Here is a 25,952-nt window from a genome sequence, read left to right as displayed (position 1 = left end):
GTTACGCCTGATAACTCCTATGTTTTTGGAACCTTGTAGACCAGCCTCCGAAAAGATAAATTGCCCGCAAAGCAAGCTTTTCATTTCAAACGCAGCTGTTCGAAAGTACTTTGCATAGAAGTCAACAATTTAGGAGTGATCAGTCTTGAAAGAGTAGCGATTACTCGGAAAGCGGAACTACTTATCGACCTTTAGAGCATAGTACAAAATACACTTCACGCAAGCTTTTGTTCCTCGGTACTATAGCAAATTAAAGACTGGTACTTCTAATGCACTGCGCTAACCAACCTTATGCGGGACGCGCATGCAATGTCCCTCGCTAATCCCGCCCAGAATAAATGCCATCGCTTGAAGAAATAATTCACGTATGATGAATAAGAATTCCTTCCTTTCTCAATCAATAAACAGATTAGATGTTAAAAATACAGGAATGAAGCAGCATTTCAGTGATACTGCGCAGAAGGCGACACAAAAATTCCATAAAACAAGACGACCGCGTGCCGTGACATAGTTGTCCACATTTGCACCAACGCTGTGACCTCAAAGCCCACTAGTGCTTGAGTTCCTTTGTCTAATCTGAGTGTTCCTACTGGTTGAAGGGACAATTTTATATTGTAGAAATGACATAGGTTCAATGTGTCACTCAATATAAAGTTTCAAGCTATCCACGATACATGATGCGTCAACAAGCCTGTAAAGCGACAGTGCGAGAAAGAGCATAAATATTCGCTAGTTCGTACGGTCGTTCATTCGTTCATTTGCTCACTCGTTCGTTCGTTTGATCGTTCATTCGTTCGTTCTGTTTGGTGGTTCATTTGTTTGTTTCTTTGTTTTTTTGTTAATTTGCTTGCTTGCTTGATTGATTGCTTGATTGATTGCTTGATTGATTGCTTGATTGATTGATTGATTTATTGATTGATTGATTGATTGACTGATTGATTGATTGATTGATTGATTGATTGATTGATTGATTGATTGATTGATTGATTGATTGATTGATTGATTGATTGATTGATTGGTTGATTGATTGATTTTTTACTTATTACATTGTTTGTTTGCTTGCTTGCTTGCTTGCTTGTTTGTTTGTTTGTTTGTTTGTTTGTCTGTTTGTTTGTTTTCTTGTTTGTCTGTTTGTTTGTTTTGCCAAGATGTTATTTATAGTCGAACCAACCGTACCACAACGGATGACGTGCTCATTCAATCGAATTAACTATTGAAAACCTTCACTTGGCATCTGGATCCTTGGGTGAGCGATGGCTTCTTGGTGAATTCGCACTGCTTCACTGTTCAGCAGCGCGTATGTTCTTAAGGCGGGACACGCGTTTCAACTGTCACTGCTTTACATCACGCACTCATAAAGAACATTTTTCTGTACATTTAACAACATATGTGCCGTAGTCAAGAAAAACATCGAAGTTATCGGCAGTATATGCATGCCGGCTCGCGGTCGATAGAGCATTTTCGAAAGCCTCTTTGGAAGCGTGCCACTGGAGCATAGAAAGCGCCGAAAGAGACGCGTCTATCCAAGTTTCAAAGGCCGAACTTCACAGTTTCGAACGTGGCAAAGCATTTTTGTCGAGAGTATTGGGGGCTTTGCGTGCATCCGCTGCAACATGAAAGAAAATACAAGACTCCACGTGGTGAATGAGGCGAATGACGTCACGGAACCAATCTTGCGTTGCTTCGCAACCGCGGGTATTTTCGCACCTCATTTTGGCAGACTACATTTTGATTGCTATCAGTGCCGGCTGTTACCTGCGTGTGGTCGACTGCTTTTCCCGCTCTTACCACTTTCTGCGAGCATCTAACTCGTGTAGCTGTCTGACTGGAAGAAACGCCCGTCAGTTCGCGGCCGAAAAAGCGCCCGTGAATGCCGCTTTGAAGGCAACCTACCCGGGCACAGAACAGTTCCAAAGTAGCCAATAAAAAACGCGGACTCGAAGCAGTCACAAATGAACAGCGTAGCAAAAAATAAAGAGGGCCTATCGCGCCCACCAGAGGCTTTTCATAAGCTTGGCGGCTCTGAATGAGAGAGAGAGAGAGAGAGAGAGAGAGAGAGAGAGAGAGAGAGAGAGAGAGAGAGAGAGAGAGAGAGAGATTTTTATTAGAAGAAAGCAGAGTCTGAATGTGAAATTCCAATCTGTTGAATCTTTGAGTGCCCATTTCTTTTTTTTTTTTTTTCATTGCGTGTTTTTCGACTGACCGCTTGGGAGATCTATCGTTTTGTCGTTTTGAAAATGTTGTTTATTTAGAGTATTTACAGTATGACACCGTATTTACAGTCACTGTACGGGAACCACAGCAAGCCACTAGTAGCAGTTGCCCAACAGAGACAGTTCGACCTCTTCCTCGTTGTCTGCAAGACTACCCAACCACCATGCGACAATGCATCTTCTCGGCTGCTGCGAAATGCCGCAAGGTTTTTCCACTACACAATCCCCGTGGCAAGAGGCACCGTCCGGTTGCTTACTCCGTATGAGTAGTGCAAGCCTTATTATTCGCTTGAAGGCGAATGATGGGCTTTCATGCGAAAAACGTGGACACTGTCCGCCGGCTGACTTGTTTCTGGCGATGGCTACGGTAGAGCGGGGAAAATTTCGTAAGTTGCGGTCGTTACTTGGCGGATGAGTGTGTGAGGCCCAATGTACGGAGGCATAACGGGCTGCGCGGCCAGACGGCGTCAACAAAGGAACGAGAGAACTAGGTGAATAAGCCGTAGAGGGACGTCTAAGCTACCTGCGAATCGAAGAGCCGCACGCGAGCGACATGGCGTGCTGCCTTCGCTCTGCCCATTGCGTCGCTGGCGTATGCGATGAAGGCCTTGCAATATCATGAAGAAGGTTGCCCGTGAGGAAGGTTGTTTCGCGGCGGTCTTATAAATAGAAAGGGGAATATCAGGCCGTACTGTGACAGCAAGACTTATAAGTAAATGCCACAGTTAAAACTCTGAAGGACAGACGTTTTTTTGTAGAATGTTTTTTTTTTTTTTTTTTTTGGTGGAGGGGGGTTGTTATAAGGGCACTAAAGCAATTGTTTTTCTCGTTTTTTTCTATCTTTATGCCTAAAAATTGAATTTCGGGGTGCATTCCAGCAGTTCAAATCTTCAGGTCCCAGAGTACAAGTAATTTAGTTATTACAAAAAAGCAAAATATTTCTATAGTGTCCTGCAACACACATTTCAATAGGCGTCTGCATCCAAACAGGTGAAGAAAACGTGCTACTTTTAAAGGAAGTGTTTTCCCTAGAAAGCCAGTGCATTAACTTTGGCATTTCAAAGTACGAATGTGACAAACATAAATTTAACACGGAGTTTCATAGAACCCAAAGCCCGTATGAATTAAGAACAAACTTAATTGCGAAACCGTATTCAAGGACATGTTATGGGGAGCAGCGATTGGCGTCTCAAATACCCGGGTTACTGAATCAGTACCCTGAGATCTTAGATCTCTTACATACCGATGCTTCAAAACACAGTTTTAAAAAAACTATAAAAGCTCTCTTCCTTGCGGAAAATTGATTTAGCAGTGTACTGTTTTGTCTGGCTTTATACCGAATGAAAACCTCCAAACTGTGGGGTCAACTGTCCTTTGTGATTTCTGTTCTGGTTGAATTTTGACTTGTTGGTGTAAGCTACTTTGCTTTTACTGTAAAACAATCACTATCATGATATATTATCTCCATTGTCCGAAAAATGAACTCCTTATTGCGTGTATCTTTTTAAAGGGATTTCTCGGTGTGCTACTGTTGTGGTGTATCGACATGTTTTGTGCGTAGTTGAGCAATTTGCTTTCGTTTGTCAATATTTTTTATGCTCACAGTTAGTGCACTGCATGATGGGTTGCCTCCAGTTGTTGAATGGGCGTCGTGGCCCCGTCAGGCGTTAATTCTGCCTATAGCCACGCCACCCAAGACAAAGATGTAATGACGACTGTCTTGAATAAATGAAATGAAATGAAAAAAAAAGTTAGTGATTTTTTTCCTCTCGCGGGTCGCCATGAACCTTAAATCAGGTAATGCGCATGACTAATGAGCAGGACGTATACAAAAGCTCAGAGAACGCAAAGAACGGAATGCGCACAGGATCGTTCCATTGAGACACATGCGCCGTTCGTGTGTCTCAAATGTAGCGCTGGCAAATCACCAACGGCGCCATTTGTGCCTTCTTTCACGCTGAAGACATCACCCCTCCTGGTAGCAGTAGCGCAGATGTCCTTGTTTCCATTTCAGTGCCATACCAGCGCAACGCAAGCCTTACTCTACGGTGGGAGTAAGGTGAAATAATTTTCAATCAAGAGCAATTTTGTTTGACAGAGGCATCTTTTTATGGCATGACCGGGCTCCTGGGGCCTTCTAGAACGAGTTCACCACACAACTCGCTTCGTTCCTCGGCACCAGTCACTTGTTTCCTCCAAAACAATTATCCGAAGATTTGCGTGACTGGACGGATACATCTCCAGTCGGCCATGCGTAATACGCACATCGGTTTGATTCAGTCTTCCAACTAGTTTTTTTTTTATTTCTTGTTATATTTAAACACTATAATACGCACCGAAGTGGTCCTGCATTTATTTCTTGTTTTATTTCGCGGGATATTGTTTTTTTTTTTTATACCACAAAATTACGGGAAGCGAAGATCAGTACCATTTTTCGGTTTAAGGTGTACAAGAAAAACGTTTTTCGCCATTAAAATTTTTAACCATCTTATACCTCAGTTGCTGATACCCGCAGAGCCTAACTTACGCTCAAGATTGGTTATCCCTGAGGCGGCAAATAAAAATATCAGTGCTTCGCTAAAATAACTTTCGCCAAACGTTTTGCTGTGGTTCTTACCACGACGCGCTATGGCTTCTCACTATCACGGCGAGAAGTACGTACGCGTCAGTTAGGGCTCTGAACAGCAGTTTCGCCCAAACAGACACGCTCTTTGCCTACACGTTTTCTCTGGCTTTACCCCTCACTGCTCCTACAGACAAATTACTGCAATTAGGCCTGCACAACACTTGGGAGGAATTGGCTGAAGCGCACCAAACTAGCTGATTGGAACGCCTAAAACTCACCAAGACGGGAAAACACACCCAATGAAAATTGGGTTAAGTCCCAACACACAATAATGCTAAGCAACGCATTCCTCTACATGCTAGAGAGAACATCACGGTCGCCCCGATACCAAGAAACATGCATCCGATCCACAACAAAGCACGACGTGAGGCAAGAGTCAAAGCTGTTCGAACTGTATACGGAAAACGGCCTGATCGTATACGCAGGCGCATCAGTATACACCAGTAGATCAGCCCACGCCATCAGCATAGTTAATAACCAGGGACTGGAACTAGGTTCTCTTTCTATACTTACCAAGGACATCAACATTGCTGAAGAAGCAGCCGTTGTCCTTGCAGCTACCACTGGCAAAGAGCATGTCACCGTTATATCAGACTCACAGACTGCGTGTCGTTACTTCCAACTTGAACGCACTTTATCAGCAGCAGCGAAAAATCTATCTACCTAAACTGATTTTCCCAAATTCATCATCATATGGACACCGGCTCCTTCATCACTGGAAGGAAATGGGGTGGCTCATGCCGCAGTCTGAGCTCATACACACCGGGTGCCTCCTTCTGGCATGTCAACCAGTCCTTCCGTGAGCCCAACACTAGAAATAACCTCCAGAAGGTACACTGACATCCCGGCCCACTACCGCTTGGGACGAAGAACCTTTTCGCCTCCACATCTCAACACATCTCGCAAAGACACTGTCATCTACATACAGCTACAGACTAACTCCTTTCTACATGGTACATTACTACACTCAATGCATCCGACATTATACACATACACTTGTAAATTCTGCATAGAGCTATGCACTCTCTATTGCATGGTATGGGAGTGCCGCCACACACCATCCCTTTCCTCGAATCCAATCCATCATTTCAGCAGTGGGAACGTCGGTTGCCCAGCTCCAACCCAGATTACCGACAACAGCTGGTAGACCGGGGGAGACAGGCCGCCAAGACCCAGGGCTTCCTGAACTAGGCAGGTCACCACCTGGCGGTCAACCCAAGAACATTGACCGCTCGATTAAGTGTTTATTCCTTCTCCTTCTTGAGCCACTTGTAGCTATAGCTTTAAGCGCAGTTTTCTTTTTCTTTCATCATTGCCCTAACAACAGCACCTGTTGTTCTCATTAATGATTTTTGTTCATTTATTCATTATTATTGTTCTGACGAATTCCTAACAGTTGTTCTGTGATTCTAATCCCCGCGATGACGAAGTTTTCAAAGCACTTTGACGCGTTAACGAAGCAAGCGTGGGACTTGATCTATGAGCACCGTTTTACGGCGATACGGAAAGAAGGAGAGCGCCAGGTCGACCCTCTTTGCTTAGAAGCACTTAGCGAACTTTTCTGTCTGTGTTTGCTGGTCGACAAGGCACAAACACTTTCCAGACGCTGCCGCCAAGCCAACCAACGACTAAGGCCCCCACTTTCGCTAATTTGAAATGCAGAACCTCCCCGCGAGTTCATCAGGCCACCCTTCTAAGAGGCAAACAAGAAGAAAATAAAAAAAAACTGTGCCCTCTTCATACCAGCAATAAAACATAACAAAATCAAGTGAACTCGAGTCATCCGAGGGCTTTCAGAGCTCCTTGAGCACCTTCTTTTTTTTCTGCCTTTTTTAATACTTGTTCTATGAGGTCTAGTTGGCATTGACTGGAGCTTCGCTGGTTATATTTATTTGGTGTCACACGGGAAAGCACCAGGTCTTCTGGCTTTCCCAATATTATCAGGCCTTTGAACGTGCCGTAATTACAAATCACAACATAATGTTCGTGTTAACTTTAAACACTGAAGCAAACTCCATTTAGATATTATTTTCCCGATATGATGGCATGTGCTCAGCCGGAACTACTGTGATTTCGCGACGGACGTTGAAGGCAAAAGAAGCCAACTACAAATTCAAGGGACCCGGCAACACTTCTTTCAACTTTTTTTGAAATCTTCAATGCTTGCAGAACGCAGTCACCTAACAAACCCGTTACTTACATTAGGGGGTCGCGAAATACCTCAGCCAAAAATTAGTTCTATGCCCATGAGATAACACCCGCTCAAAAGATGTTTCTATTTTTCCCACTCTTGACGTTCTTTGACGGCTCGAATTACGTTGCTAAGGACGTGTAGCGGCTGTTGGCCGGTTTTCCTTCAGTTGCAGAAATCAACGCTTTTCGATAGCAACTTAACAAAGAGCCAAAAAAAAAGCAGAAATGGAAGGCGTACCTGGTGCGACGAGCAAATCACGCAGTGCCGCTCCGTGCTGGCGATAACTATAGCTTTCGCAGTGGCTCCAGACGCGAAGGAAAGAGTGAAAGCGCTAATAGAAAGTGCTGCAGGGTCCCTTTAAGCCGACATGCAGCGTACGGTAGAGGAAACGACGCCATAACCCGATGTTTAGGTACTGCACACCACTCTAAATGGTTCTCCGAGGTGCTTTTTTATAATGTTACTCACGTATTTAGCGACGTAAAAAAAAGGGCGAGGGGAGAAGGGAGCTCGGCGGAATATTTAAGGTTCTACCAATTCTGGCGTCATCGCAAATGTGATCGAGGATCATAGAACCTAGTTATACCTTAATTCAATGGGATATGCCTCTCTTGCTCTCAGAGCAAAAGCAACTCTGAAGCTATATTGACACCCGCCTCTCTGGTAGGGAGCGCCATACCAGAGGGCCAAATGCCAATTGGGAGGAGATTCGAATCACAAACCTGCGGCAGCCTTCAGCCCAAAAGGTGCGCTGTAAAAAAAGAGCTGGTTGTTACGCATACATAAACTTGAAGGTTGAAAAGAAGCAGGCAGGCTGCAGACTCATACCATCACTGCACCATCTCTGAGCCAGACAGGCGCAATTGATACACACCCCGTTGCGAAAAGCTCACAATATGTTGTTTACCTTCCGCTTCAGACGGACACTTGGAACGTTTCGGAAATAAACGCCGACAACGAGGTTCTAGGCACGTGTGTTTCTTTGCTCTGAATCTCGAAAAGCGCGGAAGTTTTGCGACCAGCTTGACGATTTTTGCTGAACGCCATCACATGGTTTGCACTTGCGACTCTCGTTCCCAATAGCGTTCCCCACTTGCGACACGTCGCGCGGCGGTCCGCAACGACGAATGTCACACGATGATGCGTTGTTTACAGTTGCGGCCAAGGTGCAGCGGTGCTCTTCCTCGGTTTGTACCATGCACTACCGTGCTTACAAAAAACAGCTGTACTCTAAGATAAAAATATATGACACTAGCGTGACATGAACGGTAATAAATCAGTGTAAAACACGTCCTACTAACCTCAAACACGCCGAAAGCATTACGGGTTCCGGGAAGGGTAATCCAACATATACACATCCGACTGACTCTTTTCAACATAATATTGCAGGCTGACATTTACCAGTTTACAATCATGCCAGAACATTCGCGCCACGGCCCGCAAAGGCTGTTTCTTTTCCTAGACGCAGGAGTTCTGGCCGCGTGGAACCCCATGCGTTTACTTTTCTCATCGAATACTCGCCGACAGAAGTTCGAAAAGGCTGGAAGTCAGTCTGCCGTTTCACCATTCACCTAGCTATCCTTGAGGTTGCTTGCTTCTGTAATGCAAAAGGTTTTTGCGCCTCGGTAAATGCGACAGTGTTCACTGATTCGATCAAGTCAGTACGCTGAATCCACCGGCCGAAGAACTGTAAGGCACGGTAGATCGCCTTCCTGGTGGAGACTGGCCGCCATTTGCATCCCCAAATGTAAGAAAACTTTTGGTTTTTGGTTAATGTGTTACGTCAGCCGATTCTGTGGCTATGATTGGCCAACTGGTTTGCGGGGGCAGTGCGCGTAGGAGATCGATCGGCTGCGATGTCGCAAAGCGACGAAAATCGACGTCCTGCTCCAAAGCGTTGAAGCACTACGTCTGCGTCTCACAAGTGGGAACGTACCTAAGACCAAGCACGGCCAAACCACCTTCAACGGATTGCTACGCGGTTGCATAGCAAATAAGACGCACGATGGTTAAGGATGATGAACGATCTATTTACAATACGTACATGACGGCCTGAACCCAGCCAAAGTCCAGACATCGTGTTTGCGTATCTTTCTTCGCTTTGGTTTTTTCCTCTCACAACACAATTACGTTAGCAAGCCGACTGACACACACCACGTTCTGCGCAGGTGGTGTTACATGTTCACAGCGCAGTCAGACGATACACCAGAAGAGGGCAACATGAGCGCTTAACCTGTTTAATCGCGTATCATCAAGTTCATGGGTCAAGGGACACGCACTTTTCTACATCTGTTACGTTTTCAATCCACAGTTTTCGGAATTTTGTGAAGCGGGTACCTTAGCCCCTCCAATATTCCCAGTTCATGGCCGATGCCCCAAGTGGGTATGGGCCACAAAAAAGGAACAGCAAAAACAACAACGAATTTTGTTCGAACGCTGGCAACCTGCGGAGATGGCGGCTAGTGCCGTTGAAGGAAGAAGACGACAGCTGCTACGGCCAGGTTTGCAATGCATTCTCCTGGAAACAATGCATTGGCCTTGGGCCGAGGTACTCAAGTTGCTTCATCTTATGACTCCGGAACTTACAAGGTCGTACTTCCCTGTCTGTCTTCTGGTAACACCGTTCTAAGCTCCGCGTTCTTGCGAGCTGACCTTTCTGGCCGACCGTACCGTGTCCCAGACTTTCGTGATGCCTTGCTTGCCATTCTAGACACCAAGGACATTCTCGCTCGTGGTCAATATCAGATGAGTCACTTGTGGCTTGCGCATGCGTCAACGGTGGAGCGAAACAAAAGCTAGTAGAGCGAGATGAAATTGCGGTCAAAGCCCTCAAATTCCTGGTCATTGATCCTGACGGAAGGAATATCAAAATGAAGCTTATTTGGCTTTCCCCTCACATTGAGCAACGGCGAATTGCAGAAGCGCTGGAACCGTATGGCGCAGTTCAGTACATCACAAGAGAAATGTGGCGTTGTGATGGCATGGAGTCACGCCAGATGAGCAATAAAGAGACGTGTCATTCACGCTGAAGGAGGGAGTCTCTGTCAACTTGCTGCCGCACCTAGTGGACATCTATGGTCAACAGTCTGTGATCTTGACTCCTGGGCGTCCGCCACTCTGCTTGCGCTGTAATATGGTAGGCCACATATGGAGGCAGTGCAAGACTACACGTTGCAACAAATGCCACCATTATGGTCACTTGTCAGCAGCGTGTGTGCAAACCAATGCAGACAAGCGCTGTTCGGGTCTTGAAGCGGAAGATGACGCTGCTGCATCTCACATCATAGATACAAGTGAGGTCGTGGATTCTTCAGGGGAAGGTGTTGCGGAGCAGTGGCGAGAAGATAAGGCTCCTGTGGTTTCCACACGGGATGCGTTCCGTTTGGTACCACCTGAGGATCAAGGAGTGGGCGCCAACGTTGCGGTCTTGTGTGCAGCATGGGCCGGGTCACCACTTTACCGGGATCGACCACCGTCGACGAAGAATGAAGAAATTAAACTTGACACTGGTACCAAAAAGCGACCTGCACCTCTTGACGAAGTGGAGGCTTCGGGTGAAAAACCAGAGGTAATGGAGATAAAGCAGTTCTTGTCAGGGATGCTTCGAATCCTGTTCCTGCTTCTTTGGCGATGCCATCCACGGCTTTGACGCCGGGTGCCACGTCCGCCTCTGGTACAGGCCTGATGAGCTCAGAGGCTCCTCTAGTTGCCTACCCTGCATCGTCATCAGGGGCAGCTTTGGCTGTCTCCCCGGCTGCGGAATGTGCAACTACTGGTTGCCGTCTTGCTGCCGGGCCTCCATATCCTGACGGAACTGTGGGTAGGCGAAGTATAGACGGTACATTGCGGTAGGGCTTCAGTGTGAGCTCTCTTTCCTGTCAGTTTGGAACGTTAAATGTCCGTGGCTTACGTAACAAGAGGCGTCAAGACCAGCTTCTTCACTTAATGCGGAATCGGAAGCTTGACGTATTGGCCAATGAAAAAAACCAAAATGGAGTCGGATTAAGGGACTGCGGAAGCTCTAGCTCCATTTCAATCAGAGTACGAAGTGTGCGTTAGCCATGCGAAAGGGTTATCTGCTGGGTGCATGCTCCTTCTGAACAAGCGCCTCCAATGCGGTGTAGAATTTGTATCCAGCGATCGGGAGAAACGCCTAATCGTATGTGACTTAATGACTGCGGGCTATTCATGGAGGTTTCTTGTCATTTATGCACCATCTCAACCTCGTGAACGAGAAGAATATTTCCTCTAATTACAGACTCATCTGGGTATTCAGTGCCCCTTAATGGTCTTAGGTTACTTTAACTGTGTGTAAACCATGTGACAGGTCACGTGAGCACCAACGATCGGGGTTCAGTGCAATAACATAGGAAAACATTGCTCGTGACTTTCACCCGTCTGACATCGGAGGAAATGTTCGACTACAAAATCGTTTTACACATTTTCAGGAGCCTCTCGCGCTAGGTTTAATTGTATTTGTTTCCTTAGATACCCTACCGCGTGTCCGTGCATCCAGTATTTTTTAGCGACCATTGCCTTGTATCTGCTGCGCATGGTAGACAACAGTGTCAGAGTCGTCGCCTGCACTGAATTTAAAATTTAATAATTCTTTACTATCCCATGAGCCTTTTCTAAATCGTGTGCCAGAAATTAAGCAATATGCAAGAAAGCGCTATGATCTGTCTATACTGGCACGGTGGGAATTATTTAAGAAGTAAAAGTCACTGGTTTTAAAGAGGCTACAGTAATAGCGTTTGAGAAGAAAAACAACATGAATCTCTTAAATAAATTGTTGAGAGAACTTTATGAAGTTGAAAAGCGATTTCCTGGTCCATATATGAATGAAATTCCGAAATGTGAAGGCGCAGCTACAGGCGTTTGATGTTGAGAATCACCGAGGAGCACTAGTGCGGGCGAGATCACAGCGCTTTGCTGAAGTGAAACCGTGTCGCCGGTCTCTAAGTGATGAGCGCCGTCATTTTCTGTCTAGACAATTACTTGAAATTGAGTATAAAGGAAAAATTGCTGATGAACCAATGGGATAATGATGGCCTTCGCCGATTATTATAGAACTCTAACCCAAGCTCCCATAAAACCGGTGAGCGAGGAGTCCATTGACAAATTCATTAGTTTGCTGCTCGAATTAAACCAGGAAAAGCGTGAATCTATTGACCAGGAGATTGATATTCAAGAATTGGTGTCTAGCATTGAATCATAGGCGAAAGGCAAATCCTCAGGACCTGATGTTCTCACTCCCGAATTTTACCAGACATTCTATTCTCTGCTGGCTCCATTTTTACTTGAGGTTTACCGCGAGCTTTACAAGACTGGATATCTTCCGCCTACCCTGTACGAAGGCCACACTGTTCTAGTCCCGAAAAGTGTGATCCCGACAAACTGCGTAAAGTAGAAGGATATCGTCCAACTTCTTTATGTTATGTAAATTATAAACTACTCGCTAAGATTTTGGCCAACCGTGTTCAAAATGCAATTGAGCTCCTAGTTTGTGACATCAGACATCTGGAATCCGTGGGCGATCTATTAAAATTAACATTCATACCACGAGGTCTACGCTTGAGTGTGTTTCGGGTACTTCAGCCCAAATAGCCTTAGTGCAACTAGATTTGGCAAAGGCTTTCGATCGTGTTTTTGAACGCGTTGATCGTGTTTTGAGCATTTGAACGCAGGATCTTGGCTTACCGAAGGTATTCAAATATTTTATGCCAATGGCTCTACACGGGTGGTAGTCAACAATCAACTAACGCAACCAATCCAGCTTCTTTAATTGGTTCGTCAAGGGTGCCCTTTATCGCCACTCTTGTTGTTAGATGCGAAGGCATCTCATTCACCCGCCTTGTCCCTGCATCCCGCGTCGGCGTCGTCGTCGTTGGCGTCCGCCCCTCCCCCATTCTCCTCGCCGTGCGAGCTGCGCTCTCCGCCGCTCACCCCCTCTCCTCTCCGATAGCGAACACTCTCTCGCGAGGGGCATTGGATTGGATTCGATTGGATTGGCTTGACTTGGCTTGGCTTGGCTTGGATTGGATTGGATTGGATTGGATTGGATTGGATTTGGATTGGATTGGATTAAAGTGGATTGTGTTGGATTGTGTTGCGTCATAGCCGCGGCAGGCGCACTGGCGCCGGCGCGTCCCCTCACCGTTATGCGCGCTATAAAACGCGGTGCCTGCGCCGCTCCGCTCCATCGTTCCAGCGCCGTTCCTCCGCTGTCCAACGCTGCAACGTGAACCCCCTATGCGTCGCATCTACACAGGGGTTCCCGCGAGGGGAGGTGGGAGTTTTTTCTTATACCTGGAACCACTATGTATGCGCATAATACAGGACATTGTTGTTAGAGGGTTTACGCTATCGTCCTTATAAGTGAAAATCTTAGCATATGCCAATGATGTCGCTTTATTTTGTACTGACAAGGAAAGCGTTGAGAATTCTCTTGCCATTACACAAGAATTTGGCGAGGTTTCAAGTGCGGCCCTGAATTTTGAGAAAAGCTGTGGATTTTGGTGATGGTGGTGGTGGTGGTGGTGGTGCAACATTTATTCAATTCAATTCAATTCAATTCAAATTTATTCATTTATGTAGTTACATGTCACGTTGCAAGGAGAGGTGTCAAAAAGCCAGCACAGGCGCTGGTTTGACGAGGACTCTACCCCGTGTGCACACGTCGACGGCAGCGCAGCACTGCCGTTCTCTAATTACAAAGCAAGTGTCATATGTTAAAAAAATGAAAAAAATGAACAGAAACAATTTTAACCTCAGTCGACCAACCAAGTACGAAAAACAGAAAAAAGACAGATGAAACAAAAAATGAGCAGAAAATTCAAATAAAAGAGGTTCACGCTTGAAAACCCTCAGTCCAGGACCCCTGCTGGGACAATGGGGAACGACACCCGATTGCTTCGCCGGAATCAATTGGAATAGTGACCTGACGTATTTAGGAGTACCCCTCTCGAAGTTTCAAAATACTGACTCGCATTGGTCGGATCAGGCGTTGAAGGTACAGCGCCAATTGAATGGCTGGTGGGGACCACAGCTGTTTATCTTTTCTCGTGCTCGGGCGTGTAACGCGTTTCTTGTGACCCGTCGTCTTTACGTCCTACAGGTGTCCTACAGGTCCTACACGTGTTACATTGCTCTCGACTCAGAATACAGGCTTTTCCACAAGTTGGGCTAGTTGTTGCATAATTGAAAACTTCAAAGCGCACAAATAACGGGGACAGACAGGAGGGACACACACAAAGCGCTTGTGTGTGTCGTTCCCGTCTGTCCCCATTATTTGTCCGCTTTGAAGTTTTCAATACACGCTTTTTACCGGATTTTCGCAACCTTCATTTGGTGTTCGCGTAGTGAGCCAATGCGTTGCGATAACCTTTTTTTTTCGGTTGTGCGAGGGGGGTCTTGCGCTTGTTCATCTTTTTGTTTAGCAGCTTGCTTCTCGTTCTCAATCCGATTCTACTTTCAAGATGTCCAACCTTGGTTTTTGAAAGCTGTACTGCAGACACGTCTTGCAGATTTTCTCCTGATATTGTGGTGTCGTCGGTGTCCCTGGAAGCAGTCCAAAGTCTGCGGGGTTTCGTCAAAGAAGTGGTTGGCACGTTTCGCTTCTTACAGGATCGATTTAGCGTTGAGTATTTAATGCTTCGCACGAGTCTATTTCCGATGCCCTGGTTTCTGGGCTTTTTCCCATGTCTTTATATCGTGTTCCTAACCTCCAATGTCCGTACCAGGATGACTTCAATAAACCGTGTAAAATATGTCTCCCGCCAAGTGTTAAAACATTTTTCTTTAAATTACACACAGGTACCCTACCTGCCAGAGCTTGGATGAAAGACCTGGGTCTGTTTATAGTTTGGTAGACAGACTGTCGGCTCTGTTATCAAGCAGAGACAATTAATCATTGTTTTGTAGATTGCAGAAATGCTGTCTTTTTCTGGGACACTTTGCACCGAACGCTCAGTAAAGACATGGATATTACGCCCTTCTCAATCCGATTTTCGCCATTCGGCTATCCTGGTGAGCCACCCTATGAGATGTCTGTGTTGATTGGTTTCTACAGTCTGCGGCGATGTCGCTAATCTGATAGGCATGCTGAGCCACCAAGATCAACCAAGTCATATTTCCGAGAAACTGTGGCATTTGTGTAAAAATCTCTTGACCAACCACCTGAGTGGTTGCCTCTTGAACGCCGCCTGTGTGTGTTTGCCTGAATTGGTATTTTTTTTGTGCTTTTCCTAACTTTATTGTATTCTTCTGTTTGCTTGAATTTGTAGTCCTCGTACTCGCACGTTTGAGCGTATTCTCCCATGGGATAAAAAAAACGTGCGGAGATGGCGCAGTGGTACCGCACTCTGCTGTAACTGTGCAGGCTCCAGTTCGAATCCCGTGAGATCACACATGTGTTCTTTATTTGCTCTTTACAGTGGCAGCCATTTTCTGGACAAAGCAACAACAATATCGGTTAAGGAGCCACTGTCTCCACCCTGACTGACATAGTTGCTTCTCTATAAACCTCCGAGTAATGTTTCAAAAATTGCGTACACGCGTTGTTCTGACAAGCCTTAGCGGTTTATAACATGTCTTGCTTGACAATGAACACATGAGCGTGGAGAAATAGCAGCAATTGATTAGGACGATGAAAAAAGCTGTGGTTGATTCCTCTGTCATAGGAATCAGCCACACGAAAGTGAAATGTGCAGCAAAATCTGCAGCTGAGCATAATTTGCGGGTCGGCAGCTATCTTGTGGGTGTGGTTGGCGAGCGACGTCGTGCTGGCGGGTCGCTTCGGAAAGGTGTACTGGCGTCACTTCCATGACCGATATGACGTCAGAGAACTCTTGGCGTATCCCTGCATAAAACACTTTTGTGATAAAATATTCAACCCGAAAACGAACAACCCGAAGTATAACGTACTCTTTTGTACTAAAGGATGCTTCCCCGCAAGAAGACCCTGTGTGCAGGGGTGCACCCTTTATAGACTGCTTGCTACGTTGTACTGGCGTCACTTATGTGACGGATTCAGTGAGATCTTCGTGAATCCCGGAATAATACCCTTTCGTGCTAAATTGAGGCGTCGTGGGCACCTATGTTAGACGGGAGCCCCAACTGCTTGGCTCCTGAGCTGATAAAGACAAACCTAACCACTACTTCATGCCGATGCCATGGCTGATGACGGCTACCACGGCTTGATTCCTCACAAGTTGTAACGTATAGGTTTCATTCCACTGAACAGCGCACACTCTACAAACAGGCTGGCTGTTTGCGATGCAATTGAAGTTCTACTCGTGTAGAAAGGGACTTTTTCACAGTTTCCCGCGTGCGCAGGGTACCTGCTATATATTTTGCATCTAAACGCGTCTTCTTTTATGGCTCCGCTGTTACTTATGTTACTACGGTTTGTTTTAGTGAATTCTCCCCCTTCACCAAAGTCCGCCTCAGATTACAGAGACCAAAAGATAAAAGAAAGAGAACTGGAAATGGTTCAAAGGCCGCGTTTTCGCAAGGACACAGGCGGCGGCGACATTGTGCTTCGCATGCTCTTGTCGTTTTCTTCTAGCACACGCAAGGCCCCTTTTGTATTTGGGCTGACCACAAGACATCTCAATTTCTGGCGAGGCCTACCACTATAAATATGAAATGCTACACCACGCCGGGTCGAACCCATGTTTCTGCCGTCCATTCCGCGCCTAAGTTGTCACCCACAAAGCGGCGGACGAGTCTCGTAGCAAACACACTACATGGCCTGTCTCGAGCACATTCTTTATCCTGCAAGTCGTCGCAGAAAATTTTTTGACCACTTGGAAGCATCCAGTTGCGCCTGGGCAGAACTGCTTTCAAGTGATATGACTTTTTTTCTTTTCCGTTATAGTCTCAGATTGCTGTTTTTGCAGCGTCGTTTGACTCTGGAAACGACTTCGCGTTCGAGTAACCATAGAATTCCCAGACACAAACAAATGGGGGTAGAGGGATTCATGTGGCGCCCGGGATATGGCGGTATTTTGAAATGGTCGTGATCGATCTTTCTGTCTCGACTTTCCCCGCCACTCTTCTTTTTCCGATGACCGAAGCCCGTACTGAAGTGTTCGTGTGCGCCGTCTCTATCAATTGCGGTTGATAGCTCGATATCGCCATGCGGGCGCCGGCGGCACAGAGTGGGCAAAATTAAATTCTATCAGTTTGCCTTGGCAAGCCACTCATCTTGGAGGTCGAAGCGCTCGAACAACAGTGACAAAAGGTCCCTGTTGTTCGAGCGCTTCCACCTTCAAGATGAACAGCTACCAACTAGCCCAATTGTCCGTTCTACTACAATGGTGGGCCACTTTTTCTGATATACTATACGCGGTGCTAACCAGCGCAATGAACCGGCCTAGCGGCAGAGATGACGTAAACAAACGCCCGACACATCCGCGATGTTCTGGCTGAGTGACGGCGCAAGTCTTTCTATTTGTGGTGTAAATATTCTACATAACAAATGCCGAGAGCGGTCGTGATATCCGTTGAGATACTGCGAGCGCGAACGTGGCGGTTCCCTCGGCTTTTGGGGGGGGGGGGGGGGGGGTTCCCGTTAGTAGGAAGGAAATGAATCCAATATAAAGGGTTCATATCTGCTGCTCTTGCGTACTCTTATTTTCCTGCAGCACATTATTCACCCAAAATGCGGGGTTTCTCGACGCGGTCGACAACACTTTATTTCATCTCCCTTGTTTCTTTTCCCGTGCGTGGGAAAAAAAATATATGAGAAATGAAGACGGACTGACTGCTGTAACCCTGTGAAAATAAATATTGCGGGATAAAAGGCTATAACAATAAAAAAGAAAATATTTTACAAAGTATTGGTAGAAAGTTGTTCGAACAAAACTGAACTTGTCCAATTTTTTTGAGCGTGCGTTCCCGTAGCTACCATAACCACTGATTCGCCAGGCATCGTAATCATTCTCACGAACTGTTTTCGTAGCGAAATTCACTACATGAAGCCGCAACTGTTTCGTTTATTAACGACGACAGTCTTTCTTGGGCTACTTAAACGCAGACATTTTGGTCTGCTTGTATGTCTGTCTGTCTGTCTGTCTGTGACTCGATTCAGCCACCCGGCCAAAGTGAAACTGAAGCTGCGCAGTAGTCTTATATACTCACCGCCACTTGTAAACGTCTACGTTCAGTGTCAATGTTCAGACTTGCCAACATTGTTGAACAAGAACAAGACATTATGCAAATATAAGGCAGAAAATCAATACATAAGTAATATTTGCAGTGTTCCTTTATAAACTTTTATAGATGCTTGGTTTTTGTGATGGCAAATGAAATACTAACTCAACTGCAGAAAACCGTCGCCTTCTATTGCCTGAGCTCCTGGCGGCATTAAGAAATCATACGGAAAGAGCAACGAAAGGTTCCACTACATAGGTTCCACGTTCCGCTTGGAACGCTCGTGAAGTAGGGCAACGTGGTTCTATTAACTTTGTAGTAGAGTGCCTTGATTCCCGCGCGTCTCCGCCGTACGCAGCGCTGGCATCGAGGCACCCGACTTCGAGCAGTGGAACGCGGTAAATTTAAATTGACTTGAGCATGCCTCTAGCGTGTTATCTTGGGAGGAGCGAGACGGGAGGGAAACAGCATGAGAAGTGAGCGGGAAAAAGAAAGGAGGAATTTACTTGGCAGGGACGCCATTCGACTATCATCTTTCGTCGACATTCGCAACGAAAGGAGCAGACACGCGGCCAATTTTTGCCAGCATGTCTTCGAGGTTTTATGTACAATATTTGTATGCCCTGGAGGTGAAGTACTATTAAGTCATCATTGTTTGCAGATTTCGCCTGTCTGATAAACGGCCTTTTCTTTCACGTTAATGAGAACTATAAAGACTGGTACTGTCAGACACGTGACGGATTATGCGGTTTAGCCTTGAAAATATTCAAAACCACCAGAAAACCACGGCGAGGACTGCGCGAGAGCCCTGTGCCGGAGTTTGTGTCTACCGCCTACCCTCTGCGTAACGTGTTCTGAAGAAGATGGCTCCGAGACGTGCTGGTCGACGAAGTGTCAACATTTGCATGGCAGTAGGATAGAAACGACTTTAATAGTAAAGCGGTTCTAACTTATCATAGAAGTCAGGTGTGGGGCAACTTGAATTCTGGAGAACCACGGGGCCGGTAGGGGTGAGCGTAATGCGAGCTCGTTGGCTGGTGTGCGGAGCTTCGGAAAGTTCCAAGTGGCAATTACGTAGGCCAATTGAAGGGGCGCATTGGTGGCAGTGAAGGCTGGTAGGCCTGGTTTTCTTGTTGGCTCGACAGATGGCAGCATTGAACTTGGAGGGCTCTTAGGTTCAGAGTTGAACGCAGGGATTTCCATAAGTGAGTCCGCTGAGTAGCGGTGCTTGTACTAGGCTGCACGTGTGTTGTTCTTTGAGGCCATGTTAATGCATGCAGAGAAGGGAGGCGAGGTAATGAAGGTGTGGTATTGTGTAGGGTGGTGGGTATGAGCGCTAACCCACATTCGTCTGCGTGGAAGCTTACTGCCAGGATTCGCAAGCTCTTGAATTGTGGGATGGATTTCTGTTAGGTCATGGCCTTATGGTCCGGTGTAGGATCTGGGCGTATTCGATAGGTGCGTGCACTAAGAACGACAAGGGCCGAATTTCAGTGGAGAGAGGTGAGCCCACGTGGTGCGAGGCACTTGAAGGCGGTGTCTAACCCTTGTTACAACACCAAATGTAATAAAATAAAGAGGGCCAGAAATATTACAAAGAATATGCCCTGCTCACTGCACTAGCCGTAGCGCTGACGAAATAATACTAAAAAAAAAACAAAGTAAAACGCAACGAAATATAATATTGAAGCAAATGTAATGTGAAAATTGACTTACACGAAACTTAGCCCTTGATTGTGAAAACGGTTACTGACGCCATTCTACAAGAATACAGGTAGATAACCTCGTCCAATTGTCTCGTTGCCCTTGAGTTCATCTATCGCGACAGAAGTTTAATACGTCGCTATATGCCAATGTGTTAATACGGCTTAGTACAAGACTCCAGCAAATGTCCGCCAGTCTAGTTACCAAGAATCAGGTCCTAAGTCAAGGTTCTCCAGTTTCATTCCTGAAGGAATCAATCAGTGACGTCAGGGGACCCCAAAACACGCAGGTGGGGCGCTGAGACGCCATACGTACTTCCATTTCTACATAAAACGTTGCCAAAAGTCTGTTCACTAGTCTGAAAATGAGCATGCCTACGCGCTTGCGAAACAATGACGCCAACGGCCTGCAAAATTCGTAAGCTGCGAGACTGCGGCAGGAGCTTAAGCTAATGGCCTTTCTTCCACGCTAATGCCAAGCACCTCTAGTTCCCCGTTCTAGCCTGGCGCCCTGATGTGAAGAACGCCAGGTAGAAGAATATTAGGGGATAATTTAACCCTTTTGGCCCTGGCGTCGTCATTTGACGACACAACGCATAATATTCTCTAGTACCTTAAGAACAAAACGAAAACTGCTAGCTTTCTGGGTGAGGGTTGTTGAAGGATGCCTCTAGCGATAGACATCACCGTTGTTGAGTTTTCGCAGGGCTGGATGATATGAAACAGAAGAAGCTTCAGTGGACAGAGGGTATGACGACCGGGCGGGCAAGGAAACCGAAATTCCGGTTTGTCAAAATGCCTACAAATCTGTAAATACTTGGATTACCAGCTTTATATTTTTTTCTGTAAGGTCAGGGTGTCAGGTTTTACGAAAAAAAGAAAAATTCTTTGTTTTTTACAAACTAAAAATTTTTAATTGCCTAATGACCTAATTAATTGTCGGGCCTGTAAATTAATAAATACTTGCACTATTAGCGTAATTTTTTATTTATGTGCTTCTGAGGTCCAAAGCTCCACGAAAACAAGCAGAAAAACAATTTTTGCTTGAAATAAAAAATCCAGGGCTCAATTGGTTAAGCCCTCGTCGCGTAGAAGTAATCAGATACCCGCTGTGCATAGATGTACGGTAAACTTCAATGCTTTAGAACAGATGTCAGTGATTCTTCGGTTGCTTACGTTTTCTAAGTGACTTTAGCGTGTTCAATACTGCCGCATTACTTAAAACTTTTGTTTTTTGTATTTCCCTGCAGTAACGTGGCTCACACATAGTGCAGCTGTTAACTGACCGAGGAAATAATAAACTTTTATTCAGTTTGAAATATGGGGATACATTGTTGCCGTTCCCCTGAGGTGTTGTCCTAACAGGACTCCGTTTGCTGTCGCTAAAGCGGGATTCACACGACGGAGAAACCCTCTCACGGAGGCGGACGGATATGTGACGTCAACAGCACGTGACCGGATTATCCGGCCTGGCGGCGCATCCACACGTGCGGAGCTACGCGGAGTGACAAGCAGACGACAGCGCCGAAGAACAGGTTCCATTCCCCGCCGAAGGCCACCGCGGTCGAGCGAAAACATGCGGAGGCATTTTCTTTCGCAGAGCCTCCGCGGGCTAACCCCACCGAGGGGCGGAGCCTAAAACCGGTCACGTGAGCGGGTCTCGTGGGCCAAAAAGAGAGGGTTTCTCCGTCGTGTGAATCCCGCTTAACCGGCGCGCCCGCGCAGTTAGTAGTCGATGGCCTGGCGGTAGTGAACAGAACTAATAAGCCTTTAAGTAGTACAAAGTTATCGTCGTTCAAGCGCATATTTTATGGATTACCTGGAGATTTCGACGCCTGCTATTGTTACAAAAATACTGAGGTTTCCCCTCAACCAGTTAGGGACATTATGACGCTGCGCATGCGTCATTTTCTTCCCACAGCGCGCGATAAACACGCGCCCACCGAAGGACGTCTGTAATCACTATCCACGCACTGATGTTCTGTGATTACAATGCTCGTTATTTGCATATGTACTCAGCTCGGGGCACTGAAGCGTACCAGAAGCGTCCGTTTACGAAGACTGCACTATTTAAGGTTTACCTGCGCAGAGTTTGATACCATATTATGGGTGACCACTATTGGTCGCCTTCTTTTGATATTTCATTAAAAATTTTTGCTGCCAGAAGAAGCATTAAAGAAGATCGTCCGCTAAATGGGCAAGTTGTTTTTGTCTATGAATATTTTAATGCAATAGCTAGAAGCCTCTCGACGGCAGTTCTTCAGTTTTATGAGCTTTGTGTGTCGATTTTTGTATCGATTATTGCTCTTCCGAAATTGTACGTCGATTACTGTTTGTCCCACTGCGGCATCTGTTTATAACTATGTTGTAGTTTTTTGTGGTGGCTCCTTCTGTAAACAACATTCGTGTCGTTGTTAGGATACCCACTGAGCCACAGTTACAATCCTATCAGCTTACACAAAGAACCAATGATGTTCGAAGAGCCTTCTTTGCTTCATATTTTCCTGCTAAGTAAGTATACGACTAGGTCGCAATATTTACCGCTTCCACTTCTCTTTTTTCAGGCCCACCGCTTAGGAACTGGAACATCCCTGTACAAGACGGCGGAACGGCTTTCCTTACCAAAACTACTTGACAGCATGCCGTTGAGCCGTCCTCAACTCTGCTTCGTTTTGTCCTTGGTAAGCTGCTTCGCAAAGATACCATTTGAACACAAAGCACAGAGTACGGTAGTATAAGAGCATCCCATGCGAGGCACTTTTTGCGCAGCGAGGTACCAGGCATGTCTCTTTCCGCTTAGCTGTGCTCTCGGAAAACATCCCGTTTAGTAATAACAGCTTAGCTAACGTCACCTTCACGTGGCGGGTGCTTTTTTTTTTTTTGTTTAGGGCCTCTTTACTCACAGATATACATGCGATGGTTGACGCGCGGATATGTTGAAAGCGACAACACTTAAGTAAAGCCTCTTCAAAACGGCTCCAGCCTTTTTTTTTTCGTACTTTGCACTATGCAATCTAACGGTGGCCTATATTCTCATTGAAAGAACAGTATTTTTGCATGGTTAAAGCGTCACTGCTGTTAAACAGCACTTTTTTGTGCAAAATTGGTAAGCGCGAGCTTTGCTTAGCGTGTAGTAACAGCTTTATTAGAATTTCCAGTTTGTGTTTAACCGCACGAACACGAATCCCCTTGCGGTTATGCACTTTAGCTGAGAACATCACAGCGTATGGCAGTTTTATTAGTCGCTTTGGCAAGCCCGATAAAAGAAATATTCATCGTCTTCAAAATCTAATACCCCATTTTAAACAAACGTCGCTTCGATTTCAAAGTGCCTTCAAAAATGCACACTGTTTTTGTCAACACAGCAGTCACGGGAAGACTGGTATACACAAAAAAAAAATCAAATCCTCTTTCTTCAGAGAAAGATCGCAAAACGTGAAGCCTTCTCTCACGCAACCTGACTCAAAGTGAAAGTCCAAAATCCGAACTGCTTCGACCGTGTCGGAATTGCGCATGTGTAACTTGTTTTTTATCAGCAAATTCTGGTATGTTCTACAAGTACTGCACTGTTCACGAACGAATGTACAGGCCTTGCACCGCGTCTTTGCAGTGTTTATCTGGGATTCAGCATGGGAGCGAACGAGCCGCACGAACCTGTTTCGGCGCCTGCGTCTGGGGGGCCTTTCCTTATCACATTTGTTTTTGAGACAAGTTGTTAATCGTTTTTTGTTCCTTCGAGATGTGAGGGACCCTTTTCTGCGCACTGCATGCCAATTGAAGCTGTCTAGGGCGCTACCCAACTTCGTTGTCACGTCTGCGTATTTTTCTGTTGGCGGAACTAGAGGTTACTTCAGTGAAGTGGTACAGGCCACTAAGTTTCTATGTGCCCGCTTCAGTCTCGAGTATCTATCTAGTGTGACACGGAAGAGATTGTATAATGATCTGGTTGATACAGTACTACCTATTCCACTGTATAGAGTAATGTATCGAGCAGAGCCAGGACAGGATGTCCTAAAGCGTGTGAAAAGAATGGCTGTGCCCCCATGGGTTAAGACCTTCTTCTTCAAACTACACGCTCGAGTCTTGCCTGTAAAAACGTGGAAGAAAAAGAAAGGTTTGTACGTTCCATGGGGGGTCGACTGCTACCCGTGTAAAACGTCCGAGACGGTCGAACATGTGTTTTTGGAGTGTTTGGACGGCGTCTTTTTTTGGGGCATGCTGCAGCGAACCCTAAAAAGGGATTTCCCACTGGACGCTCACGGAATCAGGTTTTTACCAATCTAGAGCGACAATGGTGCACCTTACGACCTCGTAATGGGTCTTGCTCTGCCCGGAATGTAGAAATCACGTATGTCCATACGCCATCGTGACGTTGACGCGAAGCGTGCTAAAGAATACTTCGCCGAGTCTATGAGGATGATAATTGAAGTTTGGAGAGCTCAGCTCCATCCGCCTGACTGGCTGCCTGTGATGGAGGCGCTCACAAACCTGAAGAAATTTTAACCGTCTTTCTGCTAGCAAGCTGTCGGCTAGCAGTTTTATCATTGTAGCGTTTGTTTTTGGTTCTGTTTGTTGGTGCATGTTTTTGTCAAAGCAAGGCAATAAAGAAAAAAAAAGTGCCGGAATTGCGCAATCGGATAGACGTCGGCTACATAACGCGAGGAACCCAGGTTCGACTCCGATCACAGGAAGCGTTTTTTTTTTTTTTTTTTGAGGCGCTTGATCTGCCTTCGCGTAACATCATTGCTTTCTGAAATCAACTGTGTATGGTATTCCTGCATTGAGTTTTTGCGCGGACGACCGACGCCCTCAGCGAGGCATAGAAAGGTGCGGCTTAAAAACTGTATATGGCACACCGTCCAGAGCCTTACTTCGGTAGTTCGGGGCTGCCACATTGTCTTGCAATAACCAGCCGCACGACGCAAAATTGCACCAGATAAAATGGCAGAATAGAAAATTTGTAATTTACACACAGCCGACAGCACAGTTTTACAGCACGGGTATCATCAGGCGCACAATGGGTAAACACTCACACCACCCTTTGTCTACGCAGCTTTTTTCCGAAAAAATAACGATAGGTAAGGTTCTAATCTTACTCCAGTCTTGTATATAATTTATATCAGCGAGAGCTATAGATCAGTTTGCCTATTACAACTCAGCTTCTTGTTGATAATCCTACTTAGAGTTCAAAGATCAATAATGTCATGAAGTATATATTAGCACCTGACAAAACTAAATTAGGCTAAACGAATTTTGATTGATTGTAGGGTTTAACGCGCCAAGGCAACGCAAGCGATGAGGCGTGCCGTAGTGGGCGGCTCCGGATTAATTTTGGCCACCTGGGGATGTTTAAAGTGCGCCGAAATCTCGTAAACACGGGCGTTTTTTTTTTTTTTTTTTTTTGCCTCCTTTAGAAAAGCGGCCGCCGCTGCCCGAAATAAATTTTATGGCATCCAACACTTTAGAGGAAATCATCGAAGCGCAGCACGCGGCTCAGACTGCCAGGTTGTCGTCTTCGCCCGTTGGCAGAGAGATTCTGGCGGTTCTGGGCTGTAATCCATCCCTAGAGGAGGAGCGCAAGGATGGCCTTACTAAGGAGCAGAGAGCCGTTATAACTATCTCCCCGTTTCCCTGCAACGTGCACCCGCAGCGCAATGCTGGCAGGCGAAGGGCCAGAGGCGAGGCCCTACAAAAACAAGTTCGCGGCGACCCGCACTCCGCGTGCTTTGTGGACGCCGCACAGTACAGGTGGTCAGCAAACTTCTCGGCAGTCGTGGTGGATCACAGTGGCACAGTTCTCAATTCTGCGTCTTTCAGGAACACCACTCCGGCTAGAGCCGAGCAGGCCGCGGTGGCTCTTGCTTTACTTGACGGCAGCCGGCATCGAATATACACAAATTCCCGCGCGGCAGTTAGGGCCTTTGCATCAGGTTCCGTTTCGGGCGAGGTCGCTCGCATCCTAGGAAATAAGGTCATCTCCTCACACACCATCACCTGGTTTCCCGATCACCTAGGGTCGCACTTGTCCTGTGTAGCTAACCGCAACGAGGCCGCCCACA

At 46.2% G+C, this 25,952-nt stretch overlaps 1 protein-coding gene across 1 annotated transcript in view; it reads left to right on the top strand.

Annotated features, from left to right (window-relative positions):
* LOC144167563 (calcitonin receptor-like) overlaps window positions 1–25,952 on the top strand; it is a 185,954-nt gene that overhangs the window by 62,905 nt on the left and 97,097 nt on the right. The window contains exon 2 of the mRNA XM_077696790.1: window positions 22,458–22,574. Coding sequence (XP_077552916.1) covers window positions 22,533–22,574 — 42 coding nt within the window. The 5' untranslated portion in view covers window positions 22,458–22,532. The remainder of the gene's footprint in view (window positions 1–22,457; window positions 22,575–25,952) is intronic.

Source organism: Haemaphysalis longicornis, unplaced genomic scaffold (assembly GCF_048455015.1).
Source record: "Haemaphysalis longicornis isolate Haplotype H1 unplaced genomic scaffold, Haemaphysalis longicornis Haplotype H1 scaffold_2, whole genome shotgun sequence".
In the NCBI taxonomy this organism is placed as follows: Eukaryota; Metazoa; Arthropoda; class Arachnida; order Ixodida; family Ixodidae; genus Haemaphysalis; species Haemaphysalis longicornis.
The sequence above is the reverse complement of the archived record's forward strand: the minus strand, read 5'-3'. Positions and strand labels throughout refer to the sequence as shown.